This window comes from Zerene cesonia, chromosome 24, assembly GCF_012273895.1.
Source record: "Zerene cesonia ecotype Mississippi chromosome 24, Zerene_cesonia_1.1, whole genome shotgun sequence".
NCBI classification, from domain to species: domain Eukaryota; kingdom Metazoa; phylum Arthropoda; class Insecta; order Lepidoptera; family Pieridae; genus Zerene; species Zerene cesonia.
Genome location: NC_052125.1, coordinates 362,552 through 383,001, shown reverse-complemented (window position 1 = coordinate 383,001; position 20,450 = coordinate 362,552). Strand labels below are relative to the sequence as shown.

Genomic DNA, 20,450 nt, shown 5'->3' with positions numbered 1-20,450 from the left:
AGCATGCAAGCATTAATTTTGTTATATTAACGGCATAGAAACTGAGAAAATAATTTTAGTAAACATTAGCAACTGGCCATAGATTTCTCCAAAGGAAATTAACGTAATTTTATATGTTGAATAAATCTTATAATTACTTTAACTGGATTTTAAATGTCAATAAATTATGTACTTGTAACATATAACTTTGTATTAATTTTTCTTTTTTAAAAATGAAATAAACTTCATGAAAATATACATTAAGACTTTGAGATTTTATTTTTCTCATACTTGCAAAAAATAATAAAAATGCATAACAGCTGGCAGATATAAGAACATTATTTTAAAAACAATAAAAAACGAATTCCATGACTAAAAGTTGGATATAAATGAATACATTATGTTTTATTCGAAACAAATTACACTAAAAAAATCACTTATCAAAGAAGGAAATACTCAACGTAAATGAATGAGAAACATCCGCGTGCAAAACAAGGTCAGAGACCACATTATGCTGTGTGTGTGTTCAAAACTGGATGTGTAAAGAAAGTAGTATCTATAAAGCTGCTTTCCCGCTAAGATGTCAGTCCAACCTTGAACGTGAAAGCGCACGCCATTCTGCGCGCGAAAAAAAAACACGCGGCAATTTTGACTTTGACGTTTGACATGGCGCACCAAAAAGTTTTTATATTCCTTTTAATTTTCGGTACGGTTCACAGTGCTAGTATAATAGAAACGTCATATGAATATGTTATGAATTTAGGTAAAAATTTAGCGCCTAGTTTCATGTCGATTTTGGACTGTTTTGGTGAACAAGATGCGTGGGTCTGTGCTAAAGAAAAGGCGGGAATCATTTTTGACGGCTGGGACAAGGAAGTTGATAAGCAAAGGCGAATGTGGCGAGGTATAACTATTTTTTAATTCTTTTTATCAATAGATAATAAAAAATAATCATAATAACAGGTACATGTTAAAATAATATTATCTAAAAATATGAATATGGTATAATTAAATTGAATAAATTAAAAAGTTACTTAATGAGGATAATAATGCATAGAAAAGTTTAAATAAAATAGAATAATTGTACTGTTATGGGTAATCTCTCACTACAATTAGTTGTTAATTGTTTAAAATAAGGTATTTTTAAATTATTTTTTATTGAAAAATTATACTTGCAATATTGCATGTTAAAAGATATATCTGAATCCTTATAATCAAAGAAATAAAACATTAAATTGGTGAATTTTATCATACTCACATAATACACCAGGCATAGGCACTAACTTCGTGATATTAAAATAATATAAAAAACAAAATCTTTATATACTAAGAAGCATTTTCTATTTTTTATCTCTATAATACAATTTTGTTATATTTTTATGTTTTTTGCACTAAATAGGCGCCAATTCGAAAAATTCCTTCATCATTGGAAAATTATTCCAAATTAAATTAGAATCTATAATTTTATGTTATCTGTGGTAGTACGTTAACTGTGTGAATATTATATTATACTAGCTGCGCCCCGCGGTTTCACCCGTCTAAGTCCGTATCTCGTAGGAATATCGGGATAAAAAGTAGCTTATATGTTATTCCAGTTATCCAGCTGTCAACGAACCAAATTTGATTGCAATCGGTTCAGTAGTCTTTGCGTGAAAGAGTAACAAACACACACATCCTTACAAACTTTCGCATTTATAATATTAGTAGGATAGTAGGATAGGACTAGCTATAATACTCCGCTAATATGTAGCCTATGTGCTAATCCAGACTATAGTCTATATCTATACCAAATTGCATACACATACGATAAGCTATTCGCGCGAGAGTAACAAACATCCATACTTACAAACTTTCGCGTTTATAATATTAGTGGGATCTAAACAATACCACCAACCACTGTAATGCGGAAGAGTCTAACACGGTCACTGACACCACTGTTATTTATAACAGATTAGGTGGGCCATAGAATCGACCGTTGTGTCTTATAAATAATTCCTATTAATTTTATTTTTAGTTTTATAGCATTGAAATCCTACTTTATCCTACTATCCTACTAATATTATAAATGCGAAAGTCTGTAAGGCTGTGTGTGTGTTTGTTGCTCTTTCATGCAAACACTACTGAACCGGCTGCAATGAAATTTGGTACGTAGAGAGCTGGACCACTGGAATAACATATAGGCAACTTTTTATCCCGATATTCATACGGGATACGGACTAACGCGAGTGAAACCGCGGGGCGGAGCTAGTGCTTTATAAATGAGAATTTTCGAAAGAATAGAAAAAAAATTGATCATCCCGCCCCGTGATCAAAATTTTTTCTAATTCCTATTAATATTAAAAAAGTGGTAGTACGTGGAAGTCGAGCACGCTTCGGCACGAATTGGGCCAGCTCGCACCGGGGAAGTACGACACCCCAACAGAACCGGCGTGAAAAAGTAGCATGGGCCCGTTTCCTTATCCTCTCCCTTCCCAATCCATTCTTATGTTCCCGTCGACAATTCTCTCCTTATCCCCTTCAAAGCGGGCAGCGCACTCGCAGAGGCACTAACTCTGCGAATGTTCACTTACCATCAGGCGAACCACTAGCTCAGTTCCCCGTTATGACATAAAAAAAGTAACTCTGTTTTTCTATATTCTTCAAAAAGCCCGAGAAAAGACATGAAAGTGAATTCACGTGTCCCCTAGTGGGTATGGGGCAGATGATATACATCTGTTTCACTGATCGATCTTCTTTATGGACAAGCTTGATCAGTCGCCACCGGGAGTCGAAGCCCAGGGCCCATCATATCTTATACACCAAAATCCATAATGATAATAAAATTACTTTAATGAAATGATACGTTAATGAAATGAAATTGACTAGAAGAAATAAATCGCTTCTATAATGGCCCCTGTGTGCAGTCACCATTGAGTGATGCTATACACTTGACTATTAAATGGTTATTATAATTAAGATGATGCAGAGAAAAACCCATTAAAATAACTAGCTGTAATAAATTATACTTATTATCTAATTTCCATTTATTTTCTTACTAGCTGCGCCTCGCGGTTTCACTCGCGTAAGTCCGTATCCCATAAGAATATCGGGATAAAAAGTTGCCTATACGTTATTCCAATTATCCAGCTGTCTACCTACCAAATATCATTCCAATTGATTCAGTAGCTTTTGCGTGACAGAGTAACGAACATCCATACATACGTAAATCCATCTATACTTACATACTTTCGCGTTTATAATATTAGTAGCATAGGATACGTGAAAGCGAAAGAATGCTTATTTAATCCTGAAAATGGATAAGCTTATAAAAATATGTTTTGGTACAACAGTAGAAGACCATCTAAGCATTGCTTATCAGGGCCAAAGCCCTACTAATATAATGAGAAAATAACTTTAGCTGTCTGTCTCTTCTTCACGTTCACGTAAACTAGGTCAATTATAAGCTATATGCATTTTTTTAGAAATCTATTGTTTTTTTGTGTTTATTATTTCAAACACTTTTCATCAGCCCATACATGTTCCCACTGCTGGGACACAGGCCTCCTATGTGGGTTCAGGCCATAATCCACCACGCTGGCCAAGTGCGAGTTGTCAGATGTCACATGTCGTCGAACTTTTGATTCTTGGACATGCCGGTTTCCTCACGATGTTTTTCTTCACCGTTTCGAGCAGCTATTATTCTCATGTGCAGATAAATTGAAAAAACAATTTATTTCCTACACATTCTACTGGTCTCGAACCCCGAGTTACCGATTTTGAAGCGCGAGGTCCTCACCACTGAGCCACCACTGCTTTTATACCTGTATACCTGATTACATTCAGGTTATTAGTAATTAAGTAATTATTAACGAATTTTTATTAAATATGGCGGTTACAGGTTGCACATTGGTGGTTTAACAGTGACAGCGTAACGAACAGACAAATAAACAAACATTTGCATTTGTATTATTAATATGTATTTATAAGCCGCAGGTGTGACGACATGTACGCTACACTGAATTAATCACAATACAAAACACTTCATTGCACGTCGTACCGTCTGTTCGTATGCCCACACCATAAAAACAGGTGGACCGTCATGAATAAAGAATCAAGAACCAATGCATTCGCACAATAAAATCATTCGTACACACTCGCTTTCCCCAACTTTCGTCTGTGGAATTTTAAACGATGACACACATATATTTTTGGTATAATCCTACGTCTTATGAATGATATTATAAAAAAAAAAATGTTCATGTATCGCGAATGAAATTTCCATATATGCGTGGTGAAAGTTAATTAGGATGTTGATTGCATTAGCACGGATTGAGCTGAGTTGGTTTCCCTTTTTTCAAGGACGCCCTAACGACCAAATCTTTTTCTGTTTTTTTTTATTATTATTTTTATTTTTGTTTTGTTCTTGAAATAAATGTATTTTCTTTCTTTCTTTCAATTTGTATTATATAGTTCAGCCTAGTATAGTATTATGTTATCTGTGGTAACGGCTCGGTAATGGTTGTTCTGCCTGCACCCTTATATCTTGGGGGTATAGTCCTATCCTACTAATATTATAAATGCGAAAGTTTGTGTACTCATTCACGCAAAACGTACTGAACCGATTGCAATGAAATTTGGTACGTAGATAGCTGGACAAGTGGATAAACATATAGGCAACTTTATATCCCGATATTCCTACAGGATTCAAACTTACGCAGGTGAAACCGCGGGGCGCAGCTAGTTATTTAATAATAGTTTACAATCCTTCGAGAATTTTACACATTATGTATTGTTCGCGGCTTTTCTTGCTTAGTAATATAGCTAGTAACCTTTATCATTCAGGGATCACGCACAATTAACATATCCAAAGGTTTTTGAAATCGGTTCAACAGTTTCCGACATTAGCGCGTCCAAACAGACTCTTCAGCGTTTTATTATTAGCATAGACACATTTCTTCTCTTAAACTAAGCGTATATTTAATACCTTAGTTTATAATAGACTCTACGCTTCAATAAGTGAGCATAAAACAATTTTTTATCACTTTTCAAACACCAATGATATAATTATCGCCTCTGGAGTCGAGACACGTAAACAAATGAATTGCATACTTCGGATGTTTTCTCTTGACAATAGAACAGAGAGGGAAAACGTGGGAGGATTTATTTGATATCACACGGATTAATGTGCACGAGTCATAAATCAATTAGACTACACTTTTCTTTTGCTTCAGTCTGTCTATGTTTTTATTTATTTTATTTATTATACTTTATTGCTCTGGAAAAATTACAAATTGAGACTTATCCTAGGTGACATTATTACAAATGGCAGTCTTATCGCTAAATAACGATTTCTTCCAAGCAACCGATTGCACTGAGAAAAGTTAAAATAGAGAATAGGAGTAGGAAAGAGCATAAAGAGTATGTATGTATATATATTATCATATATGTTGTTATTTATTTATAGGCAACCTGTAGATCTGTTAAAAGATCTTGATTAACTTAAAACTACAGTACATATAGACTTAAGCGTTCCAAATACGAAAGACCTTCTCGAATGAAAGATTAGAAGAGAAGATAGAATACGGTCTTTTTTTGTTTTTTTTTTACTAAATAACTCAGCGGATTTTCAACCAATTGACTTTTTTATGTCTTAGCGGGCAACTGAGCTGGTGGTTCGCCTGATGGTAAGCGATCACCACCGTCCATGAATATTCGCAGAGGTAATGCCTCTAAGAATGCGCTGCGCGCTTTTAGGTGAAAGGATAAGGAAAGCGACGGGAACATAGGAATGGGCTGGGATAGGGGAGGAAAAGGAAACGGGCGGGGGGCGTGATTCTTTTTTTGTTTGATAGAATATGGTTTTTGACGGTGAGAATCTGGAATGATGCACGTACAGGGATGTCGATGACGTTTTGTGAAAGGGAAACGGGCCTCCGGCTCCCCAATCATCGTACGAAACACAATAGCATGCTATTTCACGTCGGTCTTGTGTACCACACCCCCACAGACTGGCCAAATTCGTGCCAAGCGTGCCGACTCCCACATAACAAAATTAATAATTCTCATAAAGTATTAAAACTCCGATATCTATTTCAGAGGAGGCAGATGCCGAAGTGAGATCGTCAGGGCGATCGTTGGAAGAAATGCCCTCGGTTCTTGGGAAAGAGATAGAAGAGGGTCTTGGGTCTCTTTCTGACTTGGTACAGAATGGTGTGGCGAGGTGAGTCATTTAAGAGTTAGTTTTTCATGAAATACAGATTTTTGTAACATATTTTTTATATTTACTGAGGTGTCAAAAAAAATTGACCGCCACCTTGGTACAGTGGTTAACGCGTGAGCTTAGAACCGAGGGGTCCTGGGTTCGATTCCCGCTGGGGACGCACAAAAAAAATTGTCTAGGTCTGGCAGGACACAGAAGGCTGATCACCTACTTGTCCATAAAGAAAATCGATCAGTGCATCAGATGTATATCATCTGCCCCATACCCCAATAGCGGACACGGGACTTCATTTCTTTTTTTAAGAATGTCTGTTAATTATCTCATTGAAAAACAGTACATATAATGGAATATAGAACCTCCTTAATATAAGTGGATAAAAAATAGCTATTGTAATTTGTCATAGCGGGCAATTGAGCTGGTTGTGGCTAGAAGTACTTAAAAAGATTCTAAATGCTACAAAATGACAACAATTTACTATCAACGATCACGCCAATCGGAAAGCCCATGGAGTTATCGGATAACAGAACCAAAAAATACATTCGAATTTGGAACACCTTTGTTTTTGGGTGGTTGGTTAACATTAGGTGTGTATATAAAAAAACGAAATATCAGGAAAAGTAACACATTTGTTCAGATGATTTTCAAACGACTTGTATTTTTTATGTGTTGTTACGTCATAACTTGTACTGGGTAAATCGATTTTTATAATTATTTCTTTATTTGAAAGCTGATGCCTCACATATAGTTCCATTTAAATTTGGTCTAGATCTGACAATTTGAAGGTAGTTTACTTTTTTGCTAAAAATAATTATTGTATGTGATAGGTGAACGACCCATCTATTTGCTGTATGTTTTGTGATCGTACCCACATTAACTGCTGGGTAAATTGCGATTTGTATAACACATTAATTAGCTTCACCTGTATCATCATCATCATCATCATCAGCCCATGTGTTCCCACTGCTGGGACACAGGCCTCCTATGAGGGTTCAGCCCATAATCCACCACGCTGGCCAAGTGCGGGTTCACCTGTATGTTTGTATGTAACCGACTTCTTTAGACTCGATTTCATTTCGACCCACTTTAAGCGGACAGATTTAATTCACTTTGTATTAGAGCAAGTGAGACAATTTAGTTGATTCTACCACTGAACACTGTTTTTAGTTTTTTTAACTATACTAGTTGCGTCCCGCGGTTTCACCCGCGTAAGTCCGTATCCCGCAGGATCGGGATAAATAGTTGCCTATATGTTATTCCAGTTGTCCAGCTGTCTACGTACCAAATTTCATAGCAATCGGTTCAGTAGTTTTTGCGTGAAAGAGTAACAAACACACACACATCCTTACAAACTTTCGCATTTATAATATTAGTAGGAATAGTAGGATAGGATTTATCTCAGTAATGTAAATTAAGATTTAATATAAAGCATTGTTCACATTCACAAAACTATATGTAATATGATATATGTATAAAAACCTTTATCACCTGTTTCGGCGAAAGTCGGTGAAATTTTATAACCATTCGAGTTGATTCCTTTAAGAGATTACACAATTTCTCTTTTTATCGCAATAGCTGATGCACGTGGCTTTCCACGCTTTATGTTACATATGCATTTTTTATATATGTATATTGTGAGTCAATCATAAGAGGCCTGTGTCCCAACAGTGGGAACATTTATGGGCTGATGATGATGATGATGATGATGATGAGTCAATACTGTTTTAAAGTTCGAATGCTAAATAAAACCACGCAACGCCGCGTGCATAACCTAGTACGTTATGTAATTATGGGAAATTTTCGAAACAACGTCGACACTAATTAATATTGAAATCACACAATTTAAAACCGGTTCTAAACCCGTCACTTTACTTTCACTCACAAATAAACGTGTTTATAATATTTTATGATCTTAACTCATTTAGACCGCGGTTTTGTTGTCGTTTCTCAAACATAACCTCCTTTTTTGCAGTCGGTTGAAAAGTGTGTTAAAACACATAAGCAGAAAAGATAAGAATAGAAATGCTTACGATCAATTAATATTTTTGGTTAAGCGGGCAACTGAGCTGGTAGTTCGCCTGATAGTAAGCGATCACCAACGCCCATGAACATGCGCCTCTGCGAATGCGCTGCCTGCTTTTAAGGGGTACCTAAGGGATAAGGAAAGGGTTGAGACTCCAGCTCCCCCACTCACCGAACGAAACACAGAAGCACGCTGCTGTATCACGCCGGTCTTCTGTGGGGGTGTGTAACTTCCCCGGTGCGAGCCCAATTCGTGCCGAAGCGTGCCCACATTTAGTATGTGGTAGTCGAGCATGCTTCGGCACGAATTGGGCCAGCTCGCACCGGTGAAGTACCACACCCCCACAGAAGACCGGCGTGAAATAGCATTCTGCTGTGTTCATGGGCGGTGGTAGCGCTTACCATCAGGCGTCCCACCAGCTCCATTTCCGGCTGTAACATAAAAAAAAACATTAAATATACACTCATTAACATACTAACACATAACACACAAGATACGGAACCCTAAAAACAAATAGAAAACAATACCATTTATGGTTCTAGGTCATGGAACTGACTTTTACTAAAATCAATATGTAACTAACATATTTTATACATAATGTGTATACAGGTGAAAGTTCCAAACAACGATTGATTTTCGAACTAGCATATACACGTAAGTTTGTGCGTGTCATTGGATACTTAACCGACCGTACAGAAATTGAGAAGGTTCTCGATTCGTAGTGTATTTTTCAACAGCAAGTTTGTGAAATCGTTTGACATTTTTTTGGTCTGTTACTCGTTAACTCCGCGGGTTTCCAGCAAATGGAGGTGATTTTTTTATGTTTGTTGGGAAATTGTCATCTGGTCCCATTTGAGAATTCGGAGTGGTACTTCGTCCCTAGGGATCTTTTTTGTTGAAAATAATAATATTCTATTGAAAAGTTATATCTTAATATTTCATAAAACTACGTTTCCGGTAAATTAAGTCAAACCACTATATATTTATTTATGATTTGATAAATCAAGGGACTAGTATTTATATAAAAATCTAACAAGAAAATCCCAATGTCCATTCTTTACGCCCATCATTAAGCCAAAAGCGATGAAACTTCGATAATTCGCACCTGCGGACGTTAGTTACACCTATAGCATTATGTTATCTGTGGTTACACTGACAATAAATAATCCAAGAAACGCCGTGGGCAAGAATTAGTCGTAGCATAAATTGTGCTATCGAAGATATCATTTACAGTCCCGTAGGCATAAAATTTCTCTTCATCCAATTTATATTAGAATTTCTTAGAGATAGGAATAAAACCTACTTATATTATAAACGCGAAGGTTTGAATGTATGTATGTATGTAAGGATGTTTGTTACTCTTTCACACAACAACTACTGAGCCGATGGCAATGAAATTTGGTACGTAGGTCGGTCTGAGAATCGGCCAACATCTATTTTTCATACCCCTAAATGATAAGAGTAAGGCAGAACAAGGTTTGCCGGGTCAGATAGTTATATATAATACCACCCTATTTCCCCAGGTAGTAAATGTGTCTATATGTAATTCTGTGGGTGATATTTTAATTAAAGCTAAATTCATAAGTCTACATTTATAGTCGGACTGCCGCGTAAATCCGTATCCCGTAGGAATATCGGGATAAAAAGTTGCCTATATGTTATTCCAGTTGTCCAGCTGTCCACGTACCAAATTTCATTGCAATCGGTTCAGTAGTTTTTGCGTGAAAGAGCAACAAACACACACACACACATCCTTACAAACTTTCGCATTTATAATATTAGTAGGAAGTAGGATAGGATAGTAGGATAGTTAGAATAAAATGAAAAGTCCCACAGTTAACAATTAACTTCCCTTAATATTTTATGGTATGTAGTTCGATCCATAAAAAGTGAAGTCCCGTGTCCCCTAGTGGGGTATGGAGCAGATGATATAAATCTGTTTCACTGATCGATTTTCTTTATGGTCAAGTAGGTGATCAGCCTTCTGTGTCCTGCCAGACCGAGACATTTTTTTTTATTGTCCCCACCGGGAATCGAACCCTGGGTTCTACGCTCACGTGTTTACCACTGTGCCAAGGAGGCGTCAAAATATTTTATAGTTCGATCCATACACATCCAGAAACATTCAAAATCTATATGTAATACAAACGTTTGTTCCAGAGCCCTCACCACGAAGAAACCAGAAGGATCCAAGAAGACACCTCCAAAACTCCAAATGGCAGAGAAATCACCAGAAATACTGCTAAGTAAAGACAGTATAGAGCAGAGTGTAGTGAATGGGGAGGGTAAAGGAGTTAGAGAGGAGGGTAGAGGAGTTCTAGGGGAGGTGTGGAAAATGGGGGAGTCTGCGATCGATGCGGTCGCTGATCATCTTCTGGAAAAGGAGAATGAGGAAAATGGGATAGCTGATAGGAGCACTGTAGCAGGTGATGGGTGATAAGATTATGACGTCACAAGATATAGGCTATGCTTAAATAGTAACAGACTAAGTTCAAATTAAATAAAACAGGATCGGCCCTTATATCGCGTTTTTTTATTCTGTTGAATTTTTTATGAAACAATTTACAAGCAAAACACTCGTTAAAAATCTACGATCAATCTATTTCGGAAGTCTTTTATTGCGTCACGAGAAAATATTAAATCACTTAAAAGAACAGAGGGTTTCAATTCCACGGTATCGTTTTATTTGTTACCTCTTGACCTTTTACGGGGTTTACCGATTTATATGGTTCTTTTTTACTTGAAAACCGGTGCCCATGTGATCCCATTTTAATTTGGTCTATTTCTGATAATTAAAAGATGACTTTTCGGTTCAAAATGTTTATATAATGTAAGTTCAAGTAATGGAACTAAGCGATGATCAAATTAATACTGATCTAAAAATTAGCTTAAATCGTGTGACGTCAAATTCCTTCTAGACATTAGCACAGTATAAAGAGAAAATATACACTAGTTCAACGATTCTCATCTCATACTAGAAGCCGAAAACTTCTAGACAATGTCGATTGTTACATTTCAATAGCCACACCATTATACTAATCCTATCCTATCCTACTAATATTATAAATGCGAAAGTTTGTAAGGATGTGTGTGTGTTTGTTATCTTTTACGCAAAAACTACTGAATCGATTGCAATGAAATTTGGTACGTAGATTGCTGGACAACTGGGAAAACACTGTGTGGTACTTCCCCGGTACGAGCTGTCCCAATTCACATCAAAGCGTGTCCTCCCACATAAAAAATTCTACATATTAGTTTTGACTCTATTCATCAAACAGTGTGCCCTTAACTTGTGTCCCGAGCTGCTAACAACGCGCAGTATGTAACTCGGGCTTGTTGCCCTTGCCTCATAAGATAAACCTACACCTACAACCTACCTAATAAACGTATTCGTTGAACTTCTGTATGTATTCGACTGTGATATTATTAAGTAGTTAATACTTAGATAGTAAACACTTAATATTATATAAGAAATATTTCAGACACTTATTTCATATACACTATTATTTTCCGACACTATAAATAGGGTATTTGTCACTTACACTACCTAAGTAAATATCTTAGCATGACAATCGTAAAGCATATGATATCTTTTAGTTTCCATTTCTATTTAGCTTATCACAATTTGAGAATTTACACTAATATAAATAAGAAACCCAACGCATGATACTTATAACTGAATTATTTTCCAAATACATATTTATTTGTTAAAAAATGAAGAACGCGTTAATAATAGAATAAAATAAATCGTCTCACTTGCTCATACGTCTTGCTTGCATACAGAGTATGCATAGGAAAATTATTTAATCCTAATCAGGATAATCATCATCATCAGCCCATATATGTTCCCACTGCTGGGACACAGGCCTCCTATGAGGGTTCTCCTGATAAAAAAAAATCAGGATAATATCATCAAAAATTATTGTTGTAAAAAGTGTATAAAGTTTGAATTAAATCTGATAATAAATTGGGTCGATATCGAGTCTAAGGAGTCGGTTACATACATACATATAGGATTTTGTAATATCATTACAACTCCGCGCGTTATTTGATATTATATAGCCTCCCTCGATAGTTGGTTTTGATACGAAATAATAATTCATTTTGAACGAATCGTTTATGAGATAAGCTCGTTCAAACAAACTTTTAGTATAATTAATTGTTTAATGCTACTAATATTATAAATGTGAAAGTTTGTAAGGATGTGTGTGTGTTTGTTGCTCTTTCACGCAAAAACTGCTAAACCGATTGAAAGGAAATGGTACGCAGACAGCTGGACCACTGGAATAACATATAGGCAACTTTTTATCCCGATATTCCTACGGGATACGGACTTACGCCTGTGAAACCGCGGGGCGCAGCTAGTATTAGTATAAATTGTCATTCGTATGAGCTTTTTTAACTTCAGTAAATACTTTTTTATTTAAAACACGCATTTTCTTATATAGGTATTTAATTATATGAGAACTACTTATGTAGATCGCGAAAGTAGAACATACATAATTCATTTACACATCCTCATTTAGTATGCAACTATGAGATGCGTAGGGTTGTCAACATTCAATTAATTATAGATTCAGGGTCACCAACACCGTGGTTTTATAATTTTATTTCGTGGTAGAAACGTTATCCATGTTGGATTTCCTCGCGAAAAATAATGGGTTATATAATTTAGAATATAATTTTAATACGTCTAGTTGGTAATTCTTGTCATCTTTATATATATATATATATATATATATATATATATATATATATATATATATATATATATATATATATATATATATATATATATATATATATATATATATATATATATATATATATATATATATATATATATATATATATATAAAAGAAAGTTGTGTTAGTTACACTATTTATAACTCAGTAATGTCTAAACCGATTAGGTTGAAATTGGTACAGAGATAGTTTTAGACCCGAGAAAGGACATAGGATAGTTTTTATCCCGGAAATCTAACGGAAACGGGAACTTTGTCGGTAACGCCCCGGGTCTATCTTATCCGTGACTACGCGGGCAAAGCCGCGGGCGGAATGCTAGTATGCTATATAAATACCGAGGATCAATTCAATATTTACTTTATTTTTCAAGTAATTGTCAAAATTGTGACCATTGATCGGTATAATACAATTTTTAATTTATTTTCATGCGCTAGTAATGTAAAAATACATATTTACCTAAAACAATATAAATATTTTGTTATTTTTTAATTATTGACGAATTTTAGAGCAAAGAGGCAAGAAGAAAAAGAAGAAGAAGGCTATACTTAAGTTGTTGCTGCTGGGAGCAGTTCTGAAGGCAAAGATCGGGACTTTACTGCAAATTCTATCGTTTAAGTTACAAGTAAGTAATATACTTTGGAGGAAATAATTTTGCCCTCCATTCATGAATTTATCTGCGTTCTAATGTACATTCTTTCATTAATTCATTCTTTATTTAAAGGTTATGTATATTTATATGTTTTTATATAAAAATATATATCATTTACTTCATTATTAATTACACAAAATTGGAATTTGAAAGTTTCAATATCAAAAATATATGAGTAACATACAAGTAGGTACATTTAATATAAATATGATAAAAACACTGATCTGATGATTTCACAACTTCATTGGTTATTTCACAATATTTTTGTTTATTACATATTTAATTATCACTAGCTTCGCGTCCGCGGCTTCGCCCGCCTCCGTACTGTTCTTACCTTTAAAACCTTCCCTGAACTATTCAGAACGCGTCAAAACCATGATTATAAAAATCGGACCATCCATTCTCGAGTTGTAGCCAGACTAACGAACAGCAATTGATTTTTATATATAAGAGACTACATAATTTAATCAGGTAAAAATGTAATGATATTTTTATTTATTTTTCAGGTTAAATTCTTCATAATAGCGCTTATCGGACTTGCTATCAACTTAGCCCGGTTTTGGGTAGAATTAAAACACAAGCACCAACAACCGCAGAAGGTGAGTTAAATGCTGAAGATATATTTAATTTTTAGTTTTATAGCATTGAAATGCTTTATAAATGAGAAATTTTGATAGAATAGAAAAAATTTGATCACGAGGCAGGACTCGAACCTGCGTATCTTGCCTAACCGTAGCAACCCCTTAGGCACATGAAACCGAAAGAGTAGAAGAAATTCGATTACTGTGGCAGGATCACGGGTGGCCGAGAGGCTAGGCGTTGCTACGGTTAGTGTTGAAGATATATTTTATACGTTATTATGTATGTATGTTATTATTATTTTAAATACACATTTAATTATTCATTAAACAACAAAAGAATCATATAATCTACACCTTAACAAAACATAGTCATATCTTACAAAAGATATAACAGTAGGCCTATTACTGTTATCTATTGAAACGAATCTATTATCTTTTTATATAATAACGACACGATTATCTTTTATGAACTGGGTCGTCACTTTCTTTTAAGCCTATCTCTAAATCTTTTGAGATATATATTTATAGCTTACTAGCTTTATGCGCGCGGCTTCGTTTGCAATCCTAAGTTTTTATCTATCTAACTGCAAACAAAACAGGATTATATTCAAAGTTAATACATAAATACGGTCTTATAAGTAATTTTTATGATTTTTAACAATATCCCAAAACGCCTTCAAAATGTCAGAACTAAACGAAATTTAAAATGGAACAACAGGCACCAGTTTTCAGATAAAAAAGAACCAATTAAAAATTTCACGCAGTCAAAAGTTCTGTGAGATATCATTATATATAACTAGCTGGGCCCCGCGGTTTCACTCGCGTAAGTCCCTATCCCGTAGGAATATTGGGATAAAAAGTAGCCTTTATGTTATTCTAGTTGTCCAGCTATCTACGTACCAAATTTCAATGCAATCGGTTTAGTAGTTTTTGCGTGAAAGAGCAACAAACACACACATCCTTACAAACTTTCGCGTTTATAATATTAGTAGGATAATATGATACAATTGGGAAACCTCCTCATCAGATTTGTGAAGTCGGTTGAAAACGTTTATTAGTATAAATAATATATACAAGTATTTATAACTTCATAAGTAGGTAAGCTATCACTTCGCTTACGATATAACTAGTTGTTTTAAAACGGGTAAATAAGCTTTCTCAAGAACTTACATACATAACCTTTGTCCTGGTTTTATCTGCGATTGTGCGTATCGTAAACATTAAAATAGTAAACAAACAAACACACAAAATAATAGAAAAAGACAGGCAAAGCAAATACGTAAGTGTCTTAAACAAATTAAACATCATTGATTATTCATAAGTTATGGATATGAAAGTATAATATACTATTAAAAAAGCGAAAGTTCGTAAGTATAGATGGATGTATGGATGTTTGTTACGCGAAAACAGCTTATCATATCTGTATGAAATTATAGTACAGAGACAGGTACAGAGATAGATTATAATCTGGACTAGCACTATAGGCAACTTTTTATCCGGGTACCACGCGAGTGACGCCGCATGCTAAAAATATAGAATTAATATAAATATAAAAATAAAAAATAATAAATTCTTTATTTTCTTATGCTAAACCGAAAACCTCTCGTGTTTCGTTGGTTAAAAAACAAAACTCAATGATTCACCAGTAACTTTCACTGACCTTGTATCGACCTCAAACGTCTTGATTCCTTAAAAGTAAATCTTAATTCGTCTATTTATGAAACCGTAGGAATATCTTGATAAAAAGTTGCCTATATGTTATTCCAGTTGTTCAGCTATCTACGTAGCAAATTTAATTGCGATCGGTTCAGTAGTTTTTGCGTGAAAGAGCAACAAGCACACACACATCCTTACAAACTTTCACATTTATAATATTAGTAGGAAGTAGGATTAGCATTGTATAAGAGCAAGTGAGACAATTAAGTTGATTCATTAAAGCATATTTATTATTTTTTTAAGTATATAATATGTTTGTTTGTTTGTTTGCAGGTAATTTACTACGAACACGCGCAGCACCAACATCATTATGAGCATGAGGAGGAGCCTGGCTGGGGACCGTGGTCGAGGAGCATTATACCTGAGGTAAATGGATTATAATTTGGATGTTTGGATGGTTGGTGGTGGGGTGGTTGGATGGTTGAGTGTCTAAATGGTTGCATATTTGGAAGTATGGATGGTTGGATGGTTGGATGTTTGGATGTTTTTATATTTCTAAGTAAAGATGTTTGGTTGGGTGGATAGGTGAATGTTTTGATCGTTTGTATGTCTACGTGTTCTGATTGTTAGGTGTTTAGATTTTTGATGTGTTTGTATGAATGATACTCTTTAAACCATACACGAAACGGAGCGGATGTGATATGGCACAAAACATGTAGAATCGGCGACTTTAACGCTCTTGAGCGGTTTCTTCCAGACAACCCGAAACTTACAAATACATAGCAATAATTAAATACATTATTCGTATGAGAATATTATTAAATAAAAAATCTTTATTCTAAAATGAACGAAATATATTAAATTCATTCTAGTATTTTAAATTTAGCCTCTATTCACTTCAAGGGAATCAACAAATACAAATATGAAGGTAGCTTAATTAAATACGCTTAATTAGATCTAGCCTTGACATCGTATAAAACATGGTTAAACTGGCTATGTCGCGTGGCCTTGTCTGCTTTTCGTCTCATGAGATCTTATGTATCTATGAAGGAGTTCAATATGGGTTCAGCAATTTTGGATATTGCATCAATTTTCACATGTATAATATTAATATGATAGTGTGATTTAACTCTTTATTGTACGTGACAAACGAAAATACACATAGAAACAATTACATATACCAAGGATATAGTACAATCGGCGGACTTATCACTGTCCAACGATCTCTAACAGACAACCGCGCTTATTACCGCAGTCAAATAAGCTAGCTTACTTTTATATATTATATAGTACATAGTATATTCTAAAATATATGTATTTTGTAGTAAAAAATCAAATTCATATAAGATATATAATATATATAATAATTAATATAAAATTTCAATATTTTCAGGAGAAAGATGAAATTGACTCTGACGTATCCCCCTACAGAGCACAGGAAAGGACTCAAATGTTTCCCACTAAGCCATTGTTAACTTTATCATAAATAAATTATCAATTATTCAATTATTAAAATGACATTTGTATGTTGACAGCTGACAGCTACTAATGTAGTTTATATTATCTGTGGATGACAGACTTACAAAATTTCTTTTTTAGCACGCTTAATTGTAACTGTCCGATTACATAAAAGTTAATTTAATAAAACATGCTTTAAGAATTACTCTTTCAAAGGAAATTTAAAAGACCAGTAAATTTTACAACAAACACTTTTTTAGCAAGCTTGTTACTAAATACAGAGTAATTTTTAAATTTATTAAGCGTAACATTCAACGCATTGGTTTATTTTTATTTATTTTGTAAATAGATTGTTTGTACATAAGTATTTTTTTATTTTATATTTTTTATATATTTATATCTAACTCTACACAAATTATCATTAAGTAACCTATTACATTTAAGTTATTTATATACCAGTTAAGAAAAAAATTTAAATTATTGTAATTTTAAGAGTAATTAAATAAAATTGTGGCGTGATTGTATTAATTTATTGTGTGGTGAGAAATAAATTATTTAAATTATGTGTGTTTTTCATTCCTTATTTTTAATATGAATATGTATTATGCATAATATTAAAATATCTTGTATAATATTGGCTAAATTATTGCTTTCATAATTAAGTTTCGGTACTGAATCCTTGAATAAGCTAATGAAATATCATTTCGCGTTTAAAGTATTTGAAAATTTGCAGAGTAAAGGGACTCCCTGCGCCTCTCAATAGATTTGAGATGATTAACAACCACCTCAACTGATATGAAACATTATTTCAATTATTACCATAAATGCAATGCTTTTCAAATTTAAAATTTTAGTTTTGCAAGATTGAATTGCCCATAAATATTTAAAATTGTTGTTTAATTGTTTTTCTATTGAGAAATTTTGAAAGAATAGAAAAAATTTGATCACGAGGCAGGATTCGAACCTGCGTTTCTTGCCTAACCGTAGCAACGCCTAGCCTCTCGGCCACCCGTGATCCTGCCCCAGGAATCGAATTTCTTCTACTATTTCGGTTTCATGTGCCTAAAGGGTGTTTTTCTATTTCTAAAAAAAAAATTAAAAAGAAAAAGCAAATTCTTTTTAAAATTTTTCAAATATTTACAATTGTAAATTCTCTCAAAACTGAAATACCTTATGCTTATTCTATGTAGGTTAGTCTTTCTTTCACATAACATCGGAGCGTTTTTATGGTATAATAAAGATACTTTTTACAGGCGTCAGATGGAAAGATGTCTATAAAAATGCACTCGGTTTTTAATAGATGGCGCTTTATTAAAATGTGACTAGTTTAATAATAATATAAACGTGAAGGCTTCTACGCATGGATGGATGTATGGATGTTATCGTATGAAATATTTTTTAGCCTCCATTCACACCTAGTATGTCGTAAAACTTAACATCACAAATAATTTTTATATATAAATGTGTAATATAATCACAAAATATCTTGCAACTAACTCTATTTTATACGAGTGTAAAAATATAACATCACAACATAGTATAAAACAAAATCGCTTTCTCTGTCCCTGTATTCCTTTGTAAGATTAAATCTTTAAAATTACGTAACGGATGTTGATGGGGTTTTTTTAATAGATAGAGTGATTCAAGAAAAAGGTTTATATGTATAACATCTATAAAACTACTCCGAACTAACGCGTGCGGAACTGCGGGCAAAAGCTAATCCTACTCATATTATAAATACGAAAGTTTATGAGGGTGGACAGTTTATGTGTTGTGTATGTTTGTTACTCTTTCCGATATAAACTACTGAACGGATTGCAATGAAATTTGGTACGTAGATAGCAAGACAACTTGAATGACACATAGGCAACTTTTTATCCCGAGATTCCTACGGGATACAGATTTACGCGGGTGAAACCGCAGAGTGCAGCTAGTTAATTATAATGTAAGATAATAAAGTCAGAATGACTACTAGACTAAAATAAGGAATTAATGATGAAACAAACATATGCTGACACAAAGTATGTCGCGCAGTAACATGGAAAATTACATAGAAATGGTATATGAGGGCAACATTTTGTACGTGTAATTTAGGGTTACAACGGAACGTTAGTGACCCAAATAAAAAACAACATGGCGGCGTAAATAAAACACACACATTATATACAAACCAAAAATATATTCTTTCATCAGTACATACAATAACACAAGATCATTACACGCCACACCGCCACACCGCCACACCACAGGCGGCGACACTACCGCGGCGAGTACTTCGGGTTGTCCGGCGCGTACGTGAAGCTCCTCAGCTCGTACGCGACGCCATTTTGATTCTCGTATCCGATCTCGCGCTCCGGCGCTCCGGCCAGCTCCCCGCAGCCGCCGAACACGCGATTCGGCGCGCGATTCGCCACCTTTTCCCGCGCCTCGCTCTGTTTAGTCACACACTCCCGCGCCTCGCTCCTATTGGCCGTCTCTTCACGCGCTTCGCTCTGATTGGTCCCCCGCTCGCGCGCTTCACCCTGATTGGCTGACGAGCCCGCGTCGCTCGGAGTGGTCGCTATGGGGCGGTGCACGGCGGAGTACGCGGTCGCCGTGTCCACGTCCGCCTTGCGCGACACCAGGATCCGGATGTCCGTGTGGAGATACAGCTTCCCGGATTTTGATGTCATGAAGCTGTGAAGCAGATTTCAAAATATTTATTGATTCAATTAGACTTTTTATAGAAGCACCTTTAATTTTATTTTAGGATTGAAATATTTGAATACACTACGCTATATTTTAGATGGATGAAGGGAAAATATCGCGTTATGAATTAGCCATTTGATTTGGTAAGGAAAAGGTTTATACAAGTTTTATCTCAAGGACATCAAACTGGGACATGAAAATATTTAGAAAGAATTTCTTTTGCTCAGGACGAAACTCTATCTATTTAGTGCCATCCAAATGTTACAATCTGTACGTAGAGCTGCTAGAGTCGCTAAAGCCGATAGGGCCGGTAGAGCCGATAAAGTCTGTAGAGCTGATAGAGTCGGTGAACTGGCAGAACCGCTAGAGCTGGTAGAGTATATAGAGTCAGTAGAGTCGGTAGCGCTCATAGAGTCGCTATAGCCGATAGGGCCGGTGGAGCCGGTGGAGCCGGTGGAGCCGGTGGAGCCGGTG

The 20,450-nt window shown here is 35.0% G+C and overlaps 2 protein-coding genes across 3 annotated transcripts in view; one reads left to right on the top strand and one right to left on the bottom strand.

The window, feature by feature from the left end:
* The first annotated feature begins 548 nt into the window (after positions 1-548).
* Positions 549-17,748, top strand: LOC119836502. Of its 2 annotated transcripts, none has more exons than XM_038361861.1 (7): positions 549-883; positions 6,055-6,178; positions 10,359-10,624; positions 13,451-13,566; positions 14,100-14,192; positions 16,164-16,256; positions 17,224-17,748. In XM_038361861.1, exons 1-7 carry the CDS (start codon positions 646-648, stop codon positions 17,314-17,316), a joined length of 1,023 nt encoding a protein of 340 aa, XP_038217789.1. In that variant the 5' UTR covers positions 549-645; the 3' UTR covers positions 17,317-17,748. The 2 variants fall into 2 exon arrangements, with proteins under 2 accessions (XP_038217789.1, XP_038217790.1); XM_038361862.1 differs by having other exon boundaries at positions 550-883; positions 10,359-10,444.
* A 1,699-nt stretch (positions 17,749-19,447) lies between these two features.
* Positions 19,448-20,450, bottom strand: part of LOC119836335 — a 24,574-nt gene continuing 23,571 nt past the window's right edge. The window contains exon 11 of the mRNA XM_038361637.1: positions 19,448-19,968. Coding sequence (XP_038217565.1) covers positions 19,547-19,968 — 422 coding nt within the window. The 3' untranslated portion in view covers positions 19,448-19,546. The remainder of the gene's footprint in view (positions 19,969-20,450) is intronic.